Here is a 26,535-nt window from a genome sequence, read left to right as displayed (position 1 = left end):
ATATATAATGTAAATATATATATATTTACATTAAGGAACAGAACTTGCCCTTAATCACTGTCATTAGAAATATACAACTGGAGATCTGAAACAACTGAAAATAGTAGCAATAAAGGAAAAAAGATAAATAGAAATGGGCAATGATGAGGAGCTATGTAGTAAGTAATTATAAAATGCCATGCAATGATTCAGGGAAGAGACTTCTGGCTATGATGGCATGAACAGGTCAGTGAATTGTTTCCTTACGACAGTAAGAAAGTTGGACAAAGTTGTCAAAAACAGCTATTTAAGGATTCCAGAAATCAATCAAAGGCATACAGACAATAAATAGAGAGATGTCCTGAGAAATTGCTTAAACTTAGGGGTAAGACCATCCAGACACAAACTTAATGCCTTAAAACTTAGTGTTATCAGGGGAGGGCTGGGACCATAAAACCAGCAATTTTCACTGCCAGAGAGGGCAGATCTGACTTTGGACAAGGGGAGATTGAAGGACTGGTAGAAAATCCATAGCTCTGTCAGCTGAAAGAGGCCAACCTGGTGGGAACCTAACAGGGAGAAGACATTCTTCTAGCTTGAGGCTGTGGTCTGATGAGGGTGCAGTGGAAGACCAGCTAGAAATCTGAAGGGGAGATCCTGGAAAGAAACGAGTCATAAAAGGGTCAGATTTGCTCTCCTCACAACCCTGGGTGGCTGTGAAACTACATGGATGAGGAAGGGAGACATGGGAGGTCTCAATAGAAAGAAAACCCAAGGCAGGCTTGAGAACTGGCTGAGCTTTGAGTGCACTTCCCAATCCACCTGGATCATTAGAAGGTGAAAGCTCAACAAGCTTCAGGTGTTTGAGCACCAACTCTGCACTAGTCACAGGCTAACCATTAAGCTAGGGAGACACGGGTGCCTCCTAGCCAGGCTAAAAACAGTAACAAATGAAAATCACTAAGAAGAAACATTAGTGGCCACACACTGTGTGGGAGACAAATTCCATAGTTTAAGTATGGGCAAATTACTTAAAACACACACACACACAAACACAAACACACACATATGCCCATCTCAGAAAAATAAGTAACACCTCACAGTCACTACAGTACATTACTAAAATGTCCAATTCTCATTAAAAAATTACAAGACACGCAAAGAAACAGAAAAGTGACCCAGATTCAAGAAAACAAACAGTAACTAGAAACAGACTTGTTTCTAGTTGCCCAGATGTTGGATTTAGCAGACAACTTTAAAGCAGTAAATACAAATATATTTTTAAAATTAAGGCTGGACATTGTATCTCACACCTGTATTCCCAGAATGCTGGGAGGCTGAGGCAAGAGAACTGCTTGAGCCCAGGAGTTCAAGATCAGCCTGGGCAACATAGTGAGACCCTGTCTCTACAAAAAACACAAAAGTTAGCTGGGGTTGGTTGCATGTGCCTGTAGTGCCAGCTACTCAGGAGGCTGAGGCAGGAGGATTACTTGCACCCAGGAGGTCAAGGCTGCAGTGAGCTGTGATTGCACCTCTGCACTCCAGCCTGGATGACAAAGTGAGATCCTATCTCAAAAAATAACAATAAAAATAAACAAAAATATTATGAGAAGAAATCTCAGTAGAAAAATATAAATGGAAATTCTAGAATTGAAAAGTATAATAACTGAAATTTTAAAATCACTAGATGGGCTCAACAGCAGATTTGGAATGGCAGAACAAAGAAGGAGTGAACTGAAAAAGAGATCACCAGAAATTATCCAATCTAAAGAACAGAAGGAAAAAAGATCCAAGAAAAATGAATAGAACTTCCGATTCTGTTTAGGTTCGGATTGAATTTTTTTAAGAAACAAAAAACCCTATGGGAGAACACCAAGTATTTCAATTTATGTGTTGGCTGGGCGCAGGGGCTCATGCCTGTAATCCCAGCACTTTGGGAGGCCAAGGCAGGCAGATAATGAGGTCGGGAGTTGGAGACCAGTATGGCCAACATGGTGAAACTCCATCTCTACTAAAAATACAAAACTGAGCTGGGCTTGGTGGTGCAGGCCCATAATCCCAGCTACTTGGGAGGCTGAGGCAGGAGAATTGCTTGAACCTGGGAGGCAGAGGTTGCAGTGAGCCGAGATCACACCACTGCACTCCAGCCTGGGCGACAGAGCAAGACTTCATCTCGGGGGGAAAAAAAATTATGTGTAATGAGAGGCTCAGGAAGAGAGAAGAAAGGAAAAAGAATTTTGAAGAAATTATGGTGAAAAAAATCCCAAATTTGATGAATATGTATTCCAAAATCTCAAGAGAACCCAAGTATGATAACCACAAAGAGATCTACTCCTAGACACATCATAGAGAAACTGCTCAAAGCCAAAGACAAACAGAAAATCTTGAAATCAGTAAGACAAGAACAACTCATCACCTACAGGGGGACCAACACCAGGATTAACAGCTGACTTCTCATCAGAATCAGCTGACTCCCATGGGAGTGGTTCATGGGATGACATATTTAAAGGGCTGGGGGGTGGAGGAAGAAACTGTCAACCAAGAATTCCATAGCTAACAAAACTATCATTCAAAACTGAAAACACAAAAAAACAACATTCCCATATAAACAAAAACAGTATTTGTTTCCAGCAGGCCTACTCTAAAAAAAATACTAAAAGAAGTCCTTTGGACTGAAAGGAAATGACACTGGATAATAACTTGGACCTATAGGAAGACACAAAGATCACTGAAAATGGTCAAAAAAACATAAAATGAATCCCGTCAAGAAACTGAAAAAAGCCACAGACTGGGAGAAAATACTTGGAAAAGACTTACCCAATATCAGACTGTTATCCAAAATATACAAAGAATTCTAAAACGTAACAATAAGAAAACAAACAACCTGATTAAAAAATAGGACAAAGACCTTACCAGATACCTCACCAAATAAGATATAAAGATAGCAAATAACCACATGAAAGAATGTTCCATGTCATATGTCATCAGGGAAATGCAAACTAAAACAATGAGATACAACTGCATATCTATTAGAATGGCCAAAATCCAGACACCAAATGTTGGCGAGGATGTGGAGCAGCAGGAACTCTCATTCGTTGCTGGTGGAAATGCAAAATGGTAGAGCCACTCTGGAAGGTAGTTTGGTGGTTTCTTATAAAACGAAACATACTCTTAGCATATGATCCAGCAATCATGGCCCTTGGTATTTACCCAAAGAAGTTCAAAACTAAGTTCACAAAAAACCCTGCATATGAATGTTTACAGTAGCTTTACTCATAATTGCCAAAATCTGGAAGCAACCAAATGCCCTTAAGCCGGTCAACGGATAAACAAACTGTGGTACATACAGACCAATGGGATATTATTCAGTGCTGAAAAAGAAATAAACTGTCAGGACATGAAAAGACACAGAGGAAACTTAAACGCACATTACTAAGTGAAAGAAGCCAATCAGAAAAAAGCTACATACCGTGGGATTACAACTACATGAAATCCTGAAAAAGGCAAAACTATGGAGATAGTTAAATGATCAGTGGTTGCCAGGGGTTGGGTTGTGGGGAGGAGAGAGGGATAAACAAGTAGAGTACAGAGGATTTTTAGGGCAGTGAAATTACTTTTTATGATGCTATAATGCTAGCTATATGTTATACATGGATCCAAACCCACAGAATGTACACCACTAAGAGTAAACTCTAATGGACTTTAGGTGATAAAGATATATCAATCCAGGTTCATCAGTGGTAACAGGTGCACCACTCTGGTATGAAATGTTAGTGGGGGAGGCCATGCATGTGGGGGAGCAGAAGGTATATGGGGTAAGTCTCTACTATCTTCTCAGTTTACTGTGAACCTAAAACTGCTCTAAAAAAAGAGATCTTAAAAAAAAAGGTAAGATTGTTTAAAGTAATAATTATAATAGTGTATTGTTATATATCTAAATTATACAGGCATAATATGTATGACAATAGCACAAAAGAGTGTGGGGAATGAAGCTACATTAGACCTAGGCTGCTATATTTAACCAGAATAAGACACACATGCATGTGCACACACACATAACCATTAGTAATAAGTTGTGATAAGTCAAAGATGTAATTCCTTGAGAAGGCACTAAGAAAATACAAGAAACACCAGCACAAACAAAAAATAACTAATGAAAAAATATCACAAAGGGATGTAAAAGGTACAACAATTATGTAACAGGAATCAGTCAAGAAGGAAAAAAGGAACAATAAAAGGCATGAGACAGTAAAATGACAGACATAAATCTACCTACATTAATAATTACATTAAGATGCAAATTGACTAAATGCTCCAATAAAAAGATAGAAATTTTCAGACCGGATGAAGAAGCAAGAAGCAAGAAGCAAGATCTACTTGTATGCTTTTTGGGAGTGGGGGATGGAGTCTCACTCTGTCGCCCGAGCTGGAGTGCCGTGGTGCAATCTCGGTTCACTCCAACCTCTGCCTCTTGGGTTCAAGCGAGTCTCCTGCCTCAGCCTCCCGAGTAGCTGGGATTACACACGCACGTCACCATGCCCAGCTAATTTTTCTATTTTTAGTAGAGACGGGGTTTCACCATGTTGGCCAGGCTGGTCTCGAACTCCCGACCTCATGATCCGCCCGCCTTGGCCTCCCAAAGTGCTGGGATTACAGGCGTGAGCCACCCTGCCTGCCCCCTCCCCCTCCTTTTTTTTTTTAAATAAGAGATACATTTCAGATACAAAGCAGTTGAAACAAAATGACAGAAAAAAAACATGTAAACAGTAACTATAAGAAGGCTGAAGTGGTTACATTAATATCAGACAAATCGTTTCCATAAAACAAGTCTCAATAAATAAAAAAATTGAAATCATATGACGCTCCAAAGAAATTAAATTATAAATCAATAAAAGAAAGACATTTGGGAAAACCCCAAATATTTGGAAACAACATACTCCTATGCAACCCAGAAGCAAAGAAGAAACCACAGGAAAAAAATTTAAAATGTCTTGAATGAAATAAAAACAAAAACAAAATAGATCATGTTTTATGGTATGCAGCTAAAGGGAAACTTGCTGTGTTTACAGTTTTAAACACAAAAAGGAAGAAAATCTAACATCAATCGCCTAACCTTCCAACTCAAGAGGCTGGCAAAATAAAGACCAAATCAAACTCAAAGCAAGAAGAAAGAAATAATAACAGAGTGGAAAATAATTGAAAAAAATAGAAAAACAACAAAAATCAATGAAACAAAAAGTTGGTTTCCTGGAAAAATCTACAAAATTAATAAACCTTAGCTAGACTGACCAATAAAAAAAGAGAGAAGACATAAATTGCCAAATCAAGAATGTCAACAGGGATATCGCCACAGACCCTATACAAATTAAAAGGATTATATGAAATTATGAATAACTTTATACCAACAAAATTGACAGTTTATATGAAGCAAATTACTAAAAAGACACATATTATCCAAACTAACAAGAAACAGAGAATAAAAATGAAAAAAAATTAAAAACCCTGATAATTAGTATAGAAATTGATTTAGTGATTAAAATACCTTGGAAAAGCCTCATATATATTTTATTTTTTCTTTTTCGCTTCTTTAATTGAAACAGTTATTCTGATAGGTCTGTGAGTTCATGATCATTAAAAAATTATTTGGAAATGTAGTCAATACATGAGCCTGTATATTTATGATTCTAGAACAAATGCTACTGAAAGTCTCGTTTGTTACCTATCATGCCTAGACTCTTCAAATAAATTATCTATTGTAGCCAATTACTTCTGAAGTATAAAATTATGTGCTTATACCAACTAATAAACATTGAAAGTAGGAATTTCTTGGTGGTTCAATACCTAATGAAAGAAAATTGAAAGCATTTATGGGTTAAATCCATCCTTAGCAAGTGGCTTAAAGGCTGAATAAAGCTCTCCTTTTGATAACCAGATATAGGAAAGAGAAAAAGAAATCTAACAACAGAGCTAGGTCTTTCTATGCAGATTATAGAACATTTCTGTCTTTAGAAATACACCACACAAGGCTGGGTGTGGTGGCTCATGCCTCGTAATCCCAGCACTTTGGGAGACCATGGCAGGAGGATTGCATGACAGGAATTCAAAATAAGCTTGGGCAACAAAAGGAGACCCTGTCTCTACAAAAAAGTAAAAAATGAGCTGGGCGTGGTGGTGTGTGCTTGTAGTCCCAGCTACATGAGAGGCTGAAGAAGGAGGATCACTTGAGCCCAGGAGACTGAGGTTGCAGTGAGCTAGCTATGTTCATGCCACTGCACTCCAGCCTGGCAACAAAGCAAGAGACAATACAATTTCCCATATGTTGATATGTATGAGATACATACCTATTATTAATTTATGACATTTCCTTTACTTTAGCAAGTTAGTAGTAAGAGGTGAGGTCAAAGAGGTAAGCTGGGCTAGAGACTAGAAACCAAGTACAAAGTTCAGATTATATTCTAATGCATTACGGAACTATTAAGAGTTAAGTAGGAAATCGGCAAAATTTGCGTTAAAAAAAACAAAACCACCTTAGTCCTATGTGGAGGATAGATAAGTTAGGCAACAGTAATATCGGAAATCAGTGATGAGGTTTGGACTAGAGTGGTGATGATGATAAATCCTTTTAAATTTCCTAACAGCCTCTTCAGGTAGGTATGATTATCTTCATTTTAGAGTGAACCAACAGCAGAGAGAGATTAAATAACTGGTCCAAGGGCACACAGTTTAGTAGGGGCCATATTGAGATTCAAACACAAGTAATCTGGTGGAAGAGCAATAAGATGTGGAGAAGAGGATGAAGTAGTTAGAGTTATGGTTATCAAGACTTGCTAATCAATTAGATGTGCAGAAGAAAGAAAGGAAAGAAAGGAAGAAAAGAAAGAAGGAAGGAAGGAAGGAAGGAAGGAAGGAAAGAGAAAGAAAGAAAGAAAGAAAGAAAAGAAAGAAAGAAAGAAAGAAAGAAAGAAAGAAAGAAAGAAAGAAAGAAAGAAAGAAAGAAAGAAAGAAAGAAAAGAAAGAAAGAAAAAGAAAGAAAGAAAGAATATTTCTAGGTTTTGCTTGAGCAACTGAGTTTGGTAGTATAATTATATAGAGAAAGGATGTATAATAAGAAGAAAAGGGGTTCCAGGACCTACACATGGAGTACTGCACCATTTAAAAATTGAACAGAGAAGGAGGCAGGGGCAGAACACCCAATGCTCGGCAGGAAAATTGGTAGAGCTGGAAAAGCCAAAAGACTAAGTATTTCTAGGAGGAGGGAGGACAATGTGTACAACGCTGCTGAGAGAAGGTGTACATGAGAACATATGTAAATGCTAAATTAATTCCGAGAGTTTTCCAGTTGTATAATCAAGGTGACAATTTCGATAAGATTGCCACGCATTCTTCTATTTTTCACCTCATGGTTCACATACCGTAAGAGATCCATTTTGTGTGCTGGGTGAGTTGCTGCTCTGCTCCCCGTGGGCTTGCGTACTTCCGTAGAGTGTCAGGTTATGCTCACCGGTCTGGCCGGCATAGTCTTGAGTGTGTGGCACCCCATACTCTGTGGGAATTCCATTCTGCGGAGGTGGTGGAAATGGGATGGTAGTAAAAGGCTGAACCATTGCGTCAGGAGTTGTTGTTGGCTCCTGGTTACCCTAAAACAAACAACGAGAAAAAGAAAAAGTGACTCTGAATCCTTGTTACGTAACTATTTTTAAAGTGAATATATGGAATTCTCTGAATATTCTCTCACTGCATAGGTAAAATGGAATGACCCAGGATTGGGGAAAATATTATTATATATACACACATAGATGTATGTATGTGGACTGAGACACACACACACACCCCTTCACTTTTGTTGATGTGTGGTTACTAGGCAGGCCCACAACCATATTAAAGTGGACTAGATGCCAAAGGGTCAAAAATCTTTCCTTTAAATTAAAAGTAGGTGGAGAGCCCACTTTGGACCACAAGCCACTACAGCCTCTGCAACAGAGAGAGATCCTGTCCCTAAAAAATACAAAAAACAAAAAAGAAAAATCAACTAGGAGAAAATATTAGCAAAAGGTAAGAGAGATGCTGGGTTATTATCACTAGTCCCAGAGTGGGTTAACCAAGTTGACAAGACAGACACACATGTACACGCAAACACACACACATCCCAAGAGAAAAAGAGGCAAAGTGTCTATCTGAACAATTCATTGAAAATGAAATACAAACAACTAATAAAAATGCTCAACCTCACCAACTGTCATGAAAATTCACATTAATATCAAAGTAAGTCCAAGTTTTTAGTCATCAAATCAGCAAAGAAATTAAGCAGTTTTATTGTGATATAACTGTCATATGATAAGCAGCACCTATTTATTTATAGTATACAATTTGGTAAGTTTTGAAAAATGTACTTATATTCTCATGAAATCATCACCACAATCAAGATAGTCAACACATATATCCAAAACCCCCAAAAGTTTCCTTGTGCTCCTAATAACAAGCATATATTACTTTTGTAATAAAACCTACACAAATGTATTGTTTTTAATATTAAAGAGAATGACAAAAAATATATCATCAATAAGGGGAAGCCAATGTTCTGAAACACTGAATTACTGTGTTACCCTTAAGAGAATGGTAGTGACCTACCTTGAAACAAAAATTCATAACTCTCTTCCATTTAAGTTAAACAACTTCAAAATTCAGCTGTCTCCAATGTCCAAGAATCATTTCTACTTGGTAACAAAAATTGCTTTACATAATAGTGGTGAAAGAAAAAAGAGAATTGGGGATGGGGGACTGCCACAGTCTAGATAAAAAGTGAGGAACTGATTACAGTTATCAGTGGGAAGGGGCAGAGTCATAGGCTGAGTTGTGCTCCTCCCCAACCCATATGTTGAAGTTCTAACCCGCAGTACCTCAAAATGTCACTGTTTTTAAAGATAGGGTCTTTAAAAAGGTAATTAAGTTAAAGTGATGTCATGAGGATGGGCCTTAATCCAAATGCAGTGGTGTCCTTATAAGAAAAGGGAATGTGGATACAGACACATACAGAGGGAGGCCCACATGAAGACACAGAGAGACCATGACCATCTACAGGCTAACTAATGAAAAAGACATCAGAAGAAACTAACCTAGCTGACACTCTGATCTTGCACTTCTAGCCCCCCGAATGGTGAGAAAATACATTTCTATATTGTTATGTAATATTTTGTTATGGCAGCCCTTGCAAACTAGTAAAGGCAGGAATGAAGATTCTGTAACAGAAATTAAAAATAAAATTAAAAAATTGCTTTACATAAAAATTTTCCTGCTATTGGACATAATGGTTCGTGCCCTGTAAACCCAGCACTTTGGGAGGCTAAGATGGGAGGACTGCCTGTGGCTAGGAGTTCAAGATCAGCCTGGCCAACACGGAGAGACACCATTTCTAAACTTTAAAAAATTAGCTGGGCATGGTGGTATGTGCCTGTAGTCCCAACTTCTTGTAAGGCTGAGAAAGGAGGATTGCTTGAGCCCAGGAGCTGGAGGCTGCAGTGAGCCATGATTGCACCATTCTAGCTTGGGCAACAGAAAGATCCTGTCTCTTAAGAAAAGGAAAAAAAAAAAAAAAAAAAAAAAAGGCTGGGTGCGGTGGCTCATGTCTGTAATCCCAGCACCTTGTGAGGCTGAGGCGGGCGGATCACTTGAGGTCAGGAGTTCAATACCAGCCTGGCCAACATGGTGAAACTCCATCTCTATTAAAAACATAAAAATTAGCCAAGGATGGTGCCAAATGCCTTTAATCCCAGATACCTGAGACGCTGAGGCAGGAGAATCGCTTGAACTCAGGAAGAGGAGTGAACTGACATCACTACCACTGCACTCTAGCCCAGGCGACAAAGTGAGTGAGACTCCATCTCAAAAAATAGAAAACAAAATCCCTCTCTTTAGTTCTTAGAAAATATGCTATGAAAACTTTAAATTTTTTTGGAAAAAGTCTATCTTTGTCACCCATCACTATATAACTTCTTTTCATTATTTCTAGGTTAGGATAGTTTTTATGATGTCTTTATAGCTATTCCGGGCATCTGAAGAGAGATACAAAATAGTTATCTCCCTTCTTCAAATTATTCAATGCTCTATCTCTCTGTATCTGTCTAGCCATATGAAACATACTGCTTCAGAAGCCCTCGCTGGATCTACTGGCCTGAAGACAGATATGAAAAAGAAGTGAATTGGAATTCAGGTGGATTGGTGAATGAAACACAGTAAGAGCACCAAAGGTCTTATGCCCACATCAGGCATAAATATAATCTTACAGGAATCCACAAAAAAGTTCTACTAAATAACTGGTAAAGGCTAAAAGACACCATTTTCAAGTTAGGATTAACAAGTCCAAGGGGACTTTCTCTTGCTCTGACACTGCTCCTCTCAGCCTCCTCGTTTTACTCCAGCCTCCATTCTCCACCTCAGTCTGCTGGGAATGAGACTCCGGCACACAAGTACACAGTATGAATTCTCCCACAGGGGTATTCTCAACAGGGCTGACTCAGTCAACTGAATAAACACATCAATTCACAGTGGGAGACAGGGAGAAAGGTAAAAACATTTCCTGTGATCCACTTGTAGCCTAGGCACTAGGCGTTTTATAGAAATGCAAGCCAGACAGAGGTACTGTTTTCCTAGAGGGGTAATGTAACCTCCGTTAAGAGGTCAAGAAGAAATTCTTAGTGGATTATTTTGTTACTTACAGAAATTTCTTTTAAAATTTTTGTTAAAAATGTAACAACAATTGTTCATATACTAAGGGAATGAAATTGGGATAGGAGTGATTCAACATCTTCTCTCATATATTCTGCAATGTCTGAATATTTCCCCAAGTATACATTATTAAAAATGTTAAATGGTTTCAGATTTCTATTAAATTTCCAGGCTTCTAAATTTCCAGATTTCTACTAAAATTCCAAAGTTCTATGCTCAGAAGTACAACAGCCTTCAGCAAACTATGAGATAACAGTTCACATGAGTATTTCTAGGTATGAATTTACATCTACACTTACATAAAAAATGCTTTGTTTCTATTAGCAGAGTCTAAGCTGCTTAAGTATATCTCATCTGAGAAAAGAAATTATTAGCTTTCTCTTTAGTCTACAAGGTTAGACAGAATAGCTCTTTTCCCTAACCTACCAATCTATAAACTTTCTTCCGTTTCCAGTTAAAAGTAATTCCTTCCTTTCCTATATTCTTATAACATTTAGCTTGCATCCCCTACAAGACACTTAAATCTAAAGTCTCATATTTAGCAAATCTAAATATGTATTTTAACTCCCCTATTGGATTAAAAGGCTCATTATGATGGGTGGAGACAGTCCTGTAGAATGTACACTCCCACATGGTACATAATAAATATGAAGTTTTAAACATTTATGAAATAGAGGAAGATTGAGATAGAAAGTCACGTGCACGCACATTACAGCAAACTGCTTTGTTGGGCTAGAGAGCATAACAAGGAATAACACAGAATGAAACAAGTGTTGATATCTTGGGTTGATATTAAACTGGAGCGTAGGGATGGGAAGGTAGAACTGGTGAAGTATTAGGAAAGAAAAGAACATTTACATGCTTGTGCTTTATGCACTTAATTTCCTTCTGTTTTACAAACACAGGCTTTAAGAGTTGTTGACCTGCTGTGAGTGAAAATCAAATGTAACTATTAATTTCTGAGTTGAGAATGATGTCTTTCTCTTTTAAACCACAGATAGTAACAGAGGCGATACACATTATATCCAGCCTTTTGGTGTACAATGTGAAACATGCTAAATGTTTCCATTCTAAATTCAAATATACAGTTGTCCCTTCGTATTAGCAGGTAATTGGTTCCAGGAACCTCCCAGCCCCCACCCACCACAGATGACAAAATCCTTGGATACTCAAGTCCTTTATATAAAATGGCATAGTATTTGCATGTAACCTACTTACACACATCCTCTTGTATACTTTAAATCATCTCTCGATTACTTATAATACCTACTACAATGTAAATGTTATCTAGATAGTTGTTATGCTGTAGTGTTGAGAAAATAATGACAAGGCCCTGCATGCTGGCTCATGCCTGTAATCCCAGCTCTTTGGGAGGCTGAGGAGAGGGGATCACTTGAGCCCAGGAGTGTGAGACCAGCCTAGGCAACACAGTGGGATCCCGTCTCTACAAAATTTTTTTTCAAAATTAGCTGGGCATGGTAGCATGTGCCTATAGTCCCAGTTGCTCAGGAGGCTGAGACAAGAGGATCACTTGAGCTTGGGAGACAGAGGCTGTGGTGAGCTATGATCACGGCACTGTATTCCAGCCTGGGCAACAGAGTGGGACCCTGTCTCAAAAAAGAAAAGAAAAGAAAAAGAAAAAAGAAAAGAAAAGAAAAAAGTGTCAAGAAAAAAAAGTCTGGCCAGGGACAGCGGCTCACAGCTATAATCCCAATGCTTTGGGAGGCCAAGGCAGGAGGATCCCTTGAGCTCAGGAGTTTGAGACCAACCTAGGCAATGGGAGACCCTGTCTCCTAAAAAGAAAAAAAGTCTGTACATGTTGAGTACAGACACAGTCACCCAATTTCCCACCCTAATTTTTCAATCCTAGCTAGCTGAATCCACAGATGCAGAACCCGTGACTATGGAAAAACAACTATAGTATCACAGTCATCAAACAGGAACCCATTCAACGGTCTATTGCCTTACCCATAGCAATCTCACAGGTTCAATCATCACCTACCGACAGGTGACTTCCACTGTTTTTTCTAGGTCCAACCATGTGCTTTCTCCCTAGTTTACATGGGATGTAATAAAAAAGAAAGTATGAACCTGAAAGGCAGACTTGAGTTTAAATCCCAATTACACCTCTTACCAGATAGGTTGTTTACTTCACAGGTGGTTGTGAAAATTAATTGAGAGAGCAGGTAAAACTGTTTTGTAACTGATTCTTTAGCATATTTTCTGTTCCTACTGAATTATACTGAATATTATTTAAAAGCTATGCACAGTATTGTAAGAGAACACAGAAATGACCCAAAATATAATTGTCTTCATATTTCTAGGATAATTAAAGTCTGTGCAATCTTAGAAAGACAAGGGTGTATTTTTGTTTATATCTTCTCATTTATTCCTCAACTTCACTCTAATTTTCTCAGTTTGGTCATCTTGAGTCCCACTTATATACATAACCTATTATTGTATTAATTCTAACCAACAGGCTGCAAATTCTAAAAGCTTCTCAATTCCCATACCACATATATGGTCAGAATGGACCATGCACACAAACAGATCAATATTAATTTTATTCATACCATCATAAAAAGAATCACTTCATTATTTAGGTAGAGCATATTCTTACCAGTTTATTACTACTGACAATGTCACTAGTAATTTTTCTAGTGCTGTTTATAAATGGAAATTAATTTTCCAGGATTATAATACAAATAAAATGTTTTTAACTATTTTTATAAATTATATCATTTTGATCCCTTGGGATTTGCTTAGGTGGGCTCAGATTTCAAGCTCTATTTGCCTTTTTTTTGTTTTTGTTTTTTTGTTTTAAAAAAGGAGTACCTAGGCAAAGGCCTATCATTCTTGGATCTGGTACTAAAAGCAGTGGTTTCTGCCCAGGTGTCTGTGACAAGAGGAAAATAACAGCTATATAACCGTTATCTCAGAAAGATAAGAAGACAACACTGGATTTAAAATCATCTGGGATCAACTTTTTTTAAAAAAAGTAACTCTGTAGAAGAACAGACCAAGAAAATCCAGACAAACAAAATGGATAAACAAACAAAGACAAAACAATGCTCATTTGCTAGACTTAAAGCAAAATTACTCTAGATTCTTAACGTGTACAAATACTTAAACAGTGCTACCCCCAAATTTCCTTCCTTCAGTATCTAAAATATTCTGGTTCTTTTTTTTTAAGTCTAAAGACAACCAAGCTATTGAACTATTCTTAACTTTTTCTTAAAACCACCATAACCTAGAGGAAGAGCTATAAGGTAGGATTGTTTTGCTTTTCTTACCTCAAGGAAGTTTCCCAATTTTAAGTACCCAGAGCAGAAAAAAGTGTTAGTGTCTAATAATCCTGAATACATTTCTGGTAAGTTAGGTAAAAGTAATACATTTTCTCTTTTACAATACATATAAACTACACTCAGAGCCATAAGATGTTAGGCAACTTGTAGGTAAATTTGATGTTGGGAGGAAAAATCTACACAATGAAATCTCCATGTACTCTCCAAATATTTACATTCATGTTGAATTCCAAGAATTCGCTGTTCACTTGGTTGTTTGGAACTTACTGAATTGCCAAGATCCCAAGGAAGCTCATGGAAACAAATTCCATTATTATATAATAAGGATTACTGTAATAAAAAACCAATCGCCATTGAAGTATTAAGTTTAAGAAAAAATGTTGTCTAATTTTGGGTAAGGAGTTCAGACACATCCATTCCTGCTGCAGTCTCAACAGTAAGATGCAGTAAGAAACTACTTCCATAATACTCAGCTCCTCACACCTATCAACTCATCTTTCACCTTGTTCTTTGAAAAAAAAGATGCCCCTATTTTATTGCATATAACACCCACTCAAGGAACATATTTAGAAATGCACATGTCAAGATCCTTTCCCCATAGATTAGGATTCAGTAGGTTGGAGCAGGGACCCTGGTACTTACTGGTGTAGGTGGTTTGGGTCCCACATTCTGAGAAACACTGATTTAGAGGCTTTAGCTGGCAAAATAGGAGAGAATTATGGTTGCAGCATGCCTCCAGGACATGTCCTGAAGCATCTACACCTTTAGAAGAACAGAGTCAGTTAAGAGATTAAAGAGGGCATAGAGGCCAGGTGCAGTGGCTCCCAAGGTATCCCAGCACCTTTGGAGCCGAAGCATGCGGATCACATGAGGTCAGGAGTTCAAGACCAGCCTGGCCAATATGGTGAAACCCCGTCTCTACTAAAATTACAAAAATAGCCAGGTGTGACGGCGCATGCCTGTAATCCTAGCTACTTGGGAGGCTGAAGCATGAGGATCACTTGAACATCGGAGGCAGAGGTTGCAGTGAGCCAGGATCGCGCCACTGCACTCCAGCCTAGACAACAGGGTAAGACTTTGTCTCAAAAAAAAAAATAAATAAATAAAAGAAAAGAAAAGAAAAAAGAAAAAAAAGGCGGGGGCATAAATGATGAGAGGAAGGTAACGGTGGCTATAAATGTAAGTTTCCTAAAAGTAGAGGGTTACCTTCTTACATGGAACCTACAGCTAGGAGAATAAACACTGGTTGTTTTCTATAGTGCAAATCTACTGAAACGTAGGCCTCACAACGGATCCTTCTTTTAGCATGGGTATAACTAAAGAATCAGGACCAAAAGATGAGTGTGCTACAGCCATGTAAAGGGGAGACAGAATTCAGGAACATGACCATTACAGTCTTGAGCTCTTATAAACAGACAATTAATAAAATAAAATTTTTTTAAAAACCAGGCAATACAATATACATCCTTGCTTAGAATAACAATAAATGACAGAAGCTGGTATATGTAAATTTAAGGGCAGTTATAGGCTTGGTCAACAAGAATATTGTAAATTTGCCTCCAAATCACTTGTCTTACACACACACACACACACACACACACACACACACACACACACACCTCTTTTAAATTACTCAGAGGGAAAAGCCAGTTCGGTCTTCCCCTTGAGGCTGAGTTTTACAATCTCACAGCAATGAATATTTAAACAGGAAAATAAATATTTCAGAACAAAGTCATTCAAACCTATAGTCTATTAGGTGAAAAGCAACAAACCCTGTAATAGTCTTAATATCTCCAACCTCTTAAAAGCTCTTTCCTCTATTTCTCCTTAAAGAAGTATTTAGAACCTCAAACATTCATGAATCATGTCTTCCACTGGCAACAACAGACAGCAAGAACTATTCTGGTTCAGTTACCTGCTTCCTTGGAAATGGAAGGCCCTTACACACAATTAATAGTTAAATGTCTATTCTATTCAATGTAATCAGTGATTTACACAATCTATGGAAAATTATTCTTTTTCTCAACCACACTTTTCACTACAATCTAAATTAATTTATTATTTATTTTGTCATCATGGACAATTAAGTTTGCATCTTCCATATGCTAAACTGGAATAGCCTTAAAAATAGTCACAGCCAGGTGGGGTTGCTCACACCTGTAATCCCAGCACTTTGGAAGGCCCAGGTGGGAGGACTGCTTGAGGCCAGGAGTTCAAGACCAGCCTGGGCAATATAGCGAGACCCTATCTCTACAAAAAAAATTTTTTTAAATAGCCAGGTGTGGTGGCATGTGCCTGTAGTACTAGCTACTCAGGAGGCTGAGGTGAGAGGACCACTTGGGCCCAGGAGTTTGAGGCTGCAGTGAGCCTGGATCATACCACTGTACTCCATCCTGAGTGACAGAGAGGGACCATGTCTCTAAGGAAAAAACAAAACAAAGAAATAGTTGTAACTCAGGTTCCAAATAAAACACTGGCAAGGTACTAGAGTGTTTTCTGAATTACAAAATATTTAATTATGCGTTATAAATGTTATTAGGCATTCTGTTGTAGTCTACCTCTTTAAAATAGAAAATTCACATTATAAACATAGAGTAACAGAGAAAAATTTTCCCTATCCCTTTCCCAGAACAAAACACATTTTGTCTACAACCATGGTTACATGGTGGCTTATATATTCTCTAATCATTTAACAAGCAAAGTCCCTAAGTCAACCAGGGACTGAATCATAAACTTCATCATAGCTTCCTCACCAAATGAAGTGATGATGAGCACATAACAGGTGCCCTTCAGAAAATGCCTGGTAATTGAATTAACCAGGTAATTGAATACCTGCTTCTGCAGTATAAGTCTAAAAAAAGATAGGAACCATTCTCTCAATAGCTTTACCAACTCTGCCAGGGACGTCACCACAATATAAATAATCATTCTATGAAAATATATATAAGGCTATATGTGAGAGTCCACATTATGTACTATGGGGAATTAAAAGAAAAATGAGCCGCTGTTCTCACCTAGGCTATCTACATAATCTTTTTTGGTTTTAAAGAGTTCAGCTTTATTTTAACTTAACCTCAACCTCCAATGAACCTCCAATGAACTCTCCAAGCAGCTGCCAGAATGATCTTTCTAAAATAAAACCTAAATCTGATAGTTAATTTATCTTCTTAGAATCCTAGCCTCCCAGTGTTTACAGTCTCAAGTCCAAATACCTTTGCATGGAAGTCATGCCTCTTGCACACTTTATCTATTCAGCTTCAACTCTTGCCATCAAATATTTATTGGGTATCTATCGGGTGTTAGATATTCTGTCCTAGCTGCTGAGGAAACAACGGTGATTAAAAAGCCAAAGTCCCTGCCCTTATGGAGTTTACATTCTAGTAGGAAGAGACAAATAATAAATCGGCAAGCAAAACAATAAACATTTGGTGTGCTACAGAGAAAAAATAAGAGGAGGGTATCAGGGTATTGGGCTGGAGAGACAGAGAATTTCCTTTTTCTACGGGTGGTATGGAAAGGTAACACTGATCATACTTTTTTAGAAATTAAGGCAACAAGTCATAGTGCATCTGGATGGAAGAAGACTCCAGACAAAGGGAACACAAATGCAAAGTCCCACAGGCAAAAACACAAGTAGCTCATTCTAAGAACTAGGAACATGGAGGCCTTGGAAACCTATGTGATAACACTGGTGTAAGCATGAACAGAGTGGCAGGAGATGAAGTGAGAAAGGTAGCAGTGGGGAAAGACGATATTGACAGAATTCCTGTAAAGCTTACAGCCACTGCAGGGATGTTAGCTTTTACACTCCACTGAGAGTTCTGAGCAGAGAAGTGTGGTCAGAATTAGGTTTTAAATGTACCACTCGGCAAAGGCAAAGGCAGGGAGCCCTGTTGGGAGGCGACCCTGATAATTCACCTGAGATGAGGAGGGTTTGGCACAGGTGGTAATCTAATGTGTGTCGAATGCTGAAAAACACCATGTACTATTTCACCTTCCAGTTTATTTGCACATAGTATTATTTCTGCTTAGAAAGCTTTTCTCCTTTCTACTAATCAGGCTAATACGTACACAATCTTTAATATGTATTTGGGCATTTACTCCTCTCTAGAGGTTTCTGATTCACTCAAATAGGGGGAAAAAATCATTCCTTCCTCCTCCCTTCCCCAATCTAATACTTAACTCTATTGTGGTACTTATATTCAATTACAATTATCTGCTTACATATGTATTGTCTTTACAGAACATGAACTTGTTGAGGACAGGTAATTGTCCAGATCTAACTCATCCCAGTGGCTGCCTTAAAAGCCCTCAATAAGTATTTGTTAAAGAAATAAAAGATGTTTCAACCTAGTAGAGTATATAAGCAAACACAAAGTTTTGTTATAACAAAAATGATATGGTTACAGAAAGCAACCAACACTCAGCATCGGGAAACAAAGGTGATATGAGGTAGGGAAGACAAAGAGATTCATTAGGATGCCACAAACTTTGAAGGGACTTTATACTAAAGCTATGAACTACATACAATAGGTACAGTGAGTGAGACATAGATTGGGGGGCCCAAGCGAAGACAATCCAAAGGCAGAATTGGCAGAACCTGGCAACAGGTAAGAGTGAGGAGAAGACTACTAGATTTCAACCTCAAGGTACTGTATGCTAATGAGGAGTGAGCAAGAAAGAGTGGGAAAGGAGAAAGGATCAATTCTAGTAGTCCAAGATGTTCCTGATATAAACGAATTAGATTCTACTTTTTCTTTTTTTTTTTTTGAGACGGAGTCTCGCTCTGTCACCCAGGATGGAGTGCGGTGGCCGGATCTCTGCTCACTGCAAGCTCCGCCTCCCGGGTTTACGCCATTCTCCTGGCTCAGCCTCCCGAGTAGCTGGGACTACAGGTGCTCGCCACCTCGCCCGGCTAGTTTTTTGTACTTTTTAGTAGAGACGGGGTTTCACCGTGTTAGCCAGGATGGTCTCGATCTCCTGACCTCGTGATCCGCCCATCTCGGCCTCCCAAAGCGCTGGGATTACAGGCTTGAGCCACCGCGCCCGGCTAGATTCTACTTTTTCATATTTGAAGTTCATTCTGTTTTCTAAATGCATTCTAAAACATCTTTGATAGTTATTTCCAGGGTGTTTTGGTAACTCATTTTTCCTTTTTAAATTTGTTTAATATTTATCAAATTAATACAAGCATATAATAGCAAATCAAATAGGTAAGAAGAGCTTATGATGAAAAGCAGCAGTAACCTGGCCAGGCGTGTTGGCTCACGCCTGTAATCCCAGCACTTTGGGAGGCCAAGGAGGCCTGCCTGTGGTCAGGAGTTCGATACCAGCCTGGCCAACATGGTGAAACCCCATCTCTACTAAAACTATTAGCAAGGTGTAGTGGAGGGCGCCTGTAATCCCAGCTACTTGGGAGGCTGAGGCAGGAGAATTGCTTGAACCTGGGAGGTGGAGGTTGCAGTGAGCCGAGATCGCGCCAGCCACTGCATTCCAGCCTGGGCGACAGAGTGAGATTCCGCCTCAAAAAAAAAAAAAAAAAAAAAGCAGTAGTTTCCTATCCTTCCCTCTGTCAGTCCTTTGAGGACTGACCCTCTTTTAATAGTTCCTTAAAAGGCGGAGGTTCCCAGGCCAGAGCTGCCATTAGGGATTACTGACTCCTCTGACCACTCCCAGGCTTTGGCAACACATGCTCAGTACAGACCTGATCTGCCCACAGGACAGCAGGACCTGGCCTCCTCTCCTGAGGCCACTGAAGGAAGGGGTCAAGTGAGTTAACTGTTTGTATGGCAAACTTTGACCAAGAGGGGGAGGGGCAGGAAATGGGAGGAAACCATAAACACCTCTTCACACCTTCTTTGGATGGAAAGGACAGAGAAGCAATAGCTCTACACAACCTTCCTGAAGACTTCCAGTAAAACTAAGCAATCAGCAAGGCCTATTACAAAGACAGGGCCAGCCTTTCTGCCTTCTTTCCCTCCTGCTTTCCTGAGATGGTGCTCCCCAATAAAGTGTTAGTGGGTAAGGTTTTTGTTTCAGGCTCAGTTTTCTAGAGAACACTAGCTAAGAACACAGTCTATGACTTCTGTCTTGTATTTTCCATTTTGGTGACTTAAACCTCTACTTTTTGGGAACATCTCCAACTCTATTTGGCTATCCTTCTACTGTGTGCTTTCTATTGACAATAATGCTCTAAATCTCCTTTTGTATTCTCTAATTGTTTCCTTTTCATTATATCTAGTATTGGTTTTATAAATGCGTATTTTAGTTAGAAGATTCCTTTAAAGTTCTCTTCTGTTTCCTGCATTATTTGTTGCCCCTAGGTTCAGGTTTTCTTTTTGTTTCTTCTGGTCTCTTTCATGCTAAAAGTTCCTCTCAGACTTCTAATGATCCTCACGCACTGGTAACCCAGGTAAAAGGACTTGTTAGCTAGTATGAGTTTCCTCTGTGAATTTGCTTTCTGATTAGATCTCTCTTTGGAATTAAAATTCTAATGGGAACTCAGTATAAGACAGAGAAGAGCATGTCACTGGCAGGCTTTGTTTTAGTGTAAGCCACTAGCAAAGTGCAAAATGCCATCCCCCTAAATATGAGACTAAAGGAAGGGGTGCCAATATCTAACACACACACAAAATTAAATTTCCCCAAACATTCTGATCAACTTCTTTGGAGACAAACACTGTTTCATGTTTTATTTTTCCTTTGGGTTTTCTTTTTTTTTTTGAGAGAGAGAGTCTTGCTCTGTCGTCCAGGCTGGAGTGTGCAGTGGCACAATTCCGGCTCACTGCAACTTCCGCCTCCCGGGTTCAAGTAATTCTCCTGCCTCAGCCTCCCAAGTAGCTGGGATTACAGGCACCCACCACCACACCCAGCTAATTTTTGTATTTTTAGTAGAGACGGGGTTTCACCATGTTGGCCAGGCTGGTCTCGATCTGACCTCAGGTGATCCACTCGCCTCAGACTCCCAAAGTGCTAGGATTACAGGCATTAGCCACCGCGCCCGGCCTTGTTTTTCCTTTGTTAATGCTAGAGAAAGGGGGTGGCATAGTATTTGCTGACTACTGCCCCTGGGAAGGGGTTGGAAAGGCTCTGTCAGTGCCAGGTAACTGAGCTATCCCCTAAATAAACACTGAATTCCTGCTTTCTGTCTCTTTTTCATTTTTGCTCACAGAGCTCCCATGGGTTCCCCCTAGGCAGACTGGCTTCCACACCACTAGCAAGCAGCCTCCTTGTATTCACTGACAGGCATCTGTTTATTCTCCATTTCATCCCTCAATTGGTCCTCATTAGCTTTAGCTTTTCCAGAAATTTAGTAACTCTCTTGTTTATTAGTGTTACATCTCACCTTTTTCTATTTGCTATTGCTGATTTATTTTTTGTACTTCTGTACTGTTATTTCAGTGGAGTCTTACAAGAGATGTGAGGCAAATGAAAGCATCTATCTATCATCTTCACCCAGAAGTCATGATTTATTTTCTGCAAAACAAGATTTCAACCATAAATGAGTTCTGTTAATTCCAGTTTCCTGTATAGATTTGAGAAAGGTGAAATAACTATTAAACATTTATGTTTCTTTAAAAAAAACCTTTAACAACTCGAAGATTTATTAAAAGAAAATTAGAGAAGATTAAAAGGAAAATAAAGTGTTTACTACAATTTTTGAAACCGCCTGGGTACTTATGCTTTAATAAATTAGACACATTTAAATTACAGGAAGCAAAGCCACTCAGAGAAGGATCAAAACTAAATATGTGGCCAGACGCAGTGGCTCACGCCTATAATCCCAGCACTTTGGGAGGCCGAGGCGGGTGGATCATGAGGTCAGGAGATCAAGACCAGCCTGGCCAACATGGTGAAACCCCATCTCTACTAAAGATACAAAAAATTAGCCAGGTGTGGTGGTGCGCACCTGTAATCTCAGCTACTCGGGAGGCTGAGGCAGGAGAATCGCTTGAACCCAGGAGGCGGAGGTTGCAGTGAGCCGAGATCACACTATTGCACTCCAGAATGGGCAACAGGATGAGACCCCATCTCAAAAAAAAAAAACCTAAATATGTGCTGTAAGTCACAGTCCTAATGCCATCTACAAATACACCCAGCATTATGTGCTAAACATTATTTGAAATCCTTACAAACAGAAAAGATTTGCAAGGGTCTAACTACTCTCAGAAACAAAAGAAAAAATCAAGTAGTTACCAGTTAGAATGCCTAATTTTTCATCTCCCTCCTTCTTCATGAAAGGAATAGTGGCCCAGATCAGAATGCAGTCTAAAGAGGAAAACAATTCCCGTTACTGCATTGATCTCTAGCAAATGGATCAATAAGGCATGCCATGGACTCTGATCCTTCAGTCAGGAATGGCAATGAAATGTAAACCAGTGATTGCAACATTGAATCCTTCATCACAATGAGGCCAGCCTAGAGAAGAAACTGGAGTCCTATGTTAGAAGTAGTTATCAAAAATGCTATTATAAACAGACTGTTACTACTGAACAGGAAAACCTATCTCATCTTAAGAAAGGTGGCCTGCGAGGCCGGGCGCGGTGGCTCACGCCTGTAATCCCAGCACTTTGGGAGGCCGAGGCGGGCGGATCACAAGGTCAGGAGATCGAGACCACGGTGAAACCCCGTCTCTACTAAAAATACAAAAAATTAGCCGGGCGCGGTGGCGGGCGCCTGTAGTCCCAGCTACTCAGGAGGCTGAGGCAGGAGAATGGCGTAAACCCAGGAGGCGGAGCTTGCAGTAAGCCGAGATCGCGCCACTGCACTCCAGCCTGGGCGACAGAGCGAGACTCCGTCTCAAAAAACAAACAAACAAACAAACAAAAATAAATAAAAAAAATAATAATAAAAAATAAATAAAAAAAAATAAAAAAAAAGAAAGGTGGCCTGCGGAAGACAGAACTAGGGGGATACCTGAAACCGCTAATAAAAGAACCAAAAAGAAGCCATCCATACTTAATAGTTGTTTGGTAATGAAAATGTTTGTAGTTTTCACTCCACATTTCCTGTGAAAGTCAAGTCAATGCTAAACAAACAGGGCATACTTTAAAAAATAATAAAAGGACCTATCTATTTCTTTTCTTTACTTATAATCTTCCTCACTTGAAACTTCATTATCATTATCAATTAAATCAACTACACCATCCAGCTTCACTCAAGAATAATTTTCTAGGCCGGGCGTGATGGCTTCCGTTTGTAATCCCAGCACTTTGGGAGGCTGAGGTGGGTGGATCACATGAGGGGTCAGGAGTTCGAGACCAGCTTGGCCAATATAGCAAAACCCTGTCTCTACTAAAAATACAAAAATTAGTCAGGCATGGTGGCATGTGCCCGTAGTCCCACCTACTCAGGAGGCTGAGACAGGACAATCACTTGAACCTGGGAGGCAGAGGTTGCAGTGAGCCACGATCTCACCATTGCACTCCAGCCTGGGCAACAGAATGAGACTCCACCTCAAAAAAAAAAAAAAAAAAAAAGAATTAACTAAGATCATATATAAAAAATTCTTTGCTTTTGGCTAAAAAAAAAAAAAAAAAAAAAAAAAAAAAAAGATAATAATTACCACTATTAATGTGAAAGAATAAGAAAAAATAGGAAGCATACATAGTCCAAAATATAAATGTTAACAGCTGAGTTATAAGTTCTCCATGTTCTTTTTCATATGAACAGTCACATCAATACAAATATGAGGGGAAAAATCACATTCTTCTTACTAAAGATTGCACAGAAGAGATAGGCTAAGTAAAATTAAACAAACCTCCCCCCTCTGCATTTCCTGTTTTTCCAAAATGCCCCCTGGTTCCTCAGGAGGGAAAACTTTAAAGCATATATAGTAGCCTCCTTTCTCTACAGGGGTATGCTCCAAGACTCTCAGTGGATTCCTAACACTGCAGACAGCACTGAACCCTCATCTACTGTTTTTTTTCCTATACATACCTAACTATGAGAAAGTTTAACTTACAAATCAGGCACAGTAAGAGAATAACAACAATACTAATAGTAACATAGAACCATTATAACAATATACTGTAATAGAAGTTCCCTGAATGTGGTCACTTTCTTGCTCTCTCTCAAAATACCATACCTTAGAATTTTCAGACTATGGTTGATCATGGGTAACTGAAACCATGAAAAGGGACACCGTGCATGGGGGGATTACCTTACTGAGATAAGCTTTTTGTCACAGTTGCTCTATATTAGCAACCAACAGTCAGGTGACCATTTTAACTGAAGTTAAGAAAGCTCTAAACAATGCCATCTACTTCTTTAGTTCCACAATGCATTCCCATTGAAATCTATAGATAATCTGATTATCATTTAAATAGCAATGACTCAAAGAGTCTAAATATTGCTTATTGAGGTTTTCTAAGGTTCCATCAAGTTTGCAGCAGTGGTCATCATTTTCACATTCCGGAGTGCCCCTATTTTCTACACTGTTTAACACAGTGAACAAATAGTACTTTGAATTTTCTCCCTCCCTATTCTGCAAGATTCGCAAGGGCAGGTAATACATCGGAAAAAAGGATGCTTCTCTTTTTCCGCAAGACCACAAATCACACCAAACTACAAAACCATGGAAACTTTATTTTTCCTGTGTTCTTGCTTAGGTATTTCTGCTAAATGACTTTTTTTTACCCCCATTAATTTTATCAATCCTAGACTCTCTGAAACTATCCTACCACTAAACCTCACTCAATAATAAAGAATTTGATTCTAGTTTCAGACAATGTCTTGTATAACTCGTATACACACATACACACACAACAATGCCATAGCCATTCTTCTCATGCCTTCCACTTCTGCCAAACTTCTCAAACTCTTTCCTCACATAAGCTTCTAACAACACTTTATTGACATCATTTTCACGTAATTTACCATATTCCACCTTCTAGTATAATTACTTACACATCTTACGCATTCTTCCCTAATACTCCTTGAAATGAACTGTTCAACTCATTTTCAATCATAAATTTAAAATATATTCAATGAGACACTGCTTAATTTTCTTTTAAAAGTATGTGTTCACTCTTCGGCTTTCAATCAAGATGGAGTAACAAGAACCACATTTAAGGCCAGGTGCGGAGGCCAAGGCAGGCAGATCACCTGAGGTCAGGAGTTTGAGTCCAACCTGGCCAATGTGGTGAAACCCTATCTCTACTAAAAATACAAAAATTAGCAGAGCGTAGTGGCACATGCCTGAAATCTCAGCTACTTGGGAGGCTGAGGCAGGAGAACTGCTTGAGCCTGGGAGACGGGGGTTACAGTGAGCCAAGATTGCGCCACTGCACTCCAGCCTGGCCGACAGAGTGAGACTCTGTCTTAAAACAAAACAAAACAAAACAAAAAACCCAAAAAAACCAATTTATCTTTCTACCTGAAACTACTAAAAAAAACACAAAATACATGAAACAACAGCACTTAAGACATTGTCTAGAAGGCAAGGAAAGACAGAGATTCCTCAGTCAGGAAACAAGCAAGTTGAGCTTTACAACTGCCCCAACTTATCACATGGGTAAAGTTTCCAGGCTGTGGCAGAGAAGGAGGGACCCAGGCAGAACCTGGTGGGTTCCATGAATTGAGAAGATAGAACTAGAAGTCTGGAGAAGCCAAGACAGCACAGGGGACGGTACTGGAGAAAGCTGCAGACAGAAAGAGAGCTCTAAAGATCTCAAGTACTCAACTGAGTGCTGACTGCCACATCTATGTGTGAAACTTCCAGAGGCTGGGGAAAGAACCACTTGAAAGAAATACAGGCAACAGTACTAGGAGCTCACACAGTGCCAAGAATAAGCCTGTTCTTAACAGCCAGAGTGGAAAACCTAATGATTTAAGGAGCGTCGATTAGAGTCTTAAACAGAGTCTTGCCTCAGTGGCCAGAAAAATTAACCAGCGACTAAACACAGCTCTAGTCCTGTCTAACAAAGCTTAAAAAACAAGACCTGAGGTTGGGCGTGTGGCTCATGCCTGTATAAATCCCAGCACTTTGGGAGGATGAGGCGGGCGGATCACGAGGTCAGGAGATAGAGACCATCCTGGCTAACACAGCGAAACCCCATCTCCACTAAAAACACAAAAAATTAGCTGGGCGTGTTGGCACGCACCTGTAATTCCAGCTACTCGGGAGGCTGAGGCAGGAGAATCACTTGAACCCGGGAGGCAGAGGTTGCAGTGAGCCAAGATTGCACCACTGTACTCCAGCCTGGGTGACAGAGCGAGACTCTGTCTCAAAAAACAAACGAACAAACAAAACAAACAAACAACCCAAGACCTGAAAGGATCAAACTTTTTCTAAGAAACTTAGTTGTGCTGTAAAGCTCAAGAATATTTACAGAAATAAAAAATTATCTAGCATCCAACAAGATAAAATTCACAATGTCTGGCATCCAATCAAAAATTACCAGGCATGCAAAGAAGCAGGAAAAATACAACACATAATGCTGAGAAAAATAAATTAATCACAACTCACCGAGAACTAATACATACGTTAGAATTAGCAGATGAGGACGTTAAAACATTTGTGTCCCAT

At 39.2% G+C, this 26,535-nt stretch overlaps 1 protein-coding gene across 50 annotated transcripts in view; it reads right to left on the bottom strand.

The window, feature by feature from the left end:
• The window catches only part of RBFOX2 (RNA binding fox-1 homolog 2), a 296,488-nt gene that overhangs the window by 66,224 nt on the left and 203,729 nt on the right, over positions 1-26,535 (bottom strand). For all 50 annotated transcript variants that reach the window (XR_012418785.1, XR_012418786.1, XM_015457254.4 and 47 more), the window contains one exon: positions 7,392-7,616. Coding sequence is in view for 48 of the 50 variants with exons in the window: in XM_015457254.4 (XP_015312740.1) it covers positions 7,392-7,616 (225 nt within the window). In the remaining 2 variants the exon portion in view is untranslated. The remainder of the gene's footprint in view (positions 1-7,391; positions 7,617-26,535) is intronic.

Source organism: Macaca fascicularis, chromosome 10, assembly GCF_037993035.2.
Source record: "Macaca fascicularis isolate 582-1 chromosome 10, T2T-MFA8v1.1".
Classification (NCBI taxonomy): Eukaryota; Metazoa; Chordata; class Mammalia; order Primates; family Cercopithecidae; genus Macaca; species Macaca fascicularis.
Note: the sequence above shows the minus strand (reverse complement) of the source record. Positions and strands in the feature narration are given on the sequence as shown.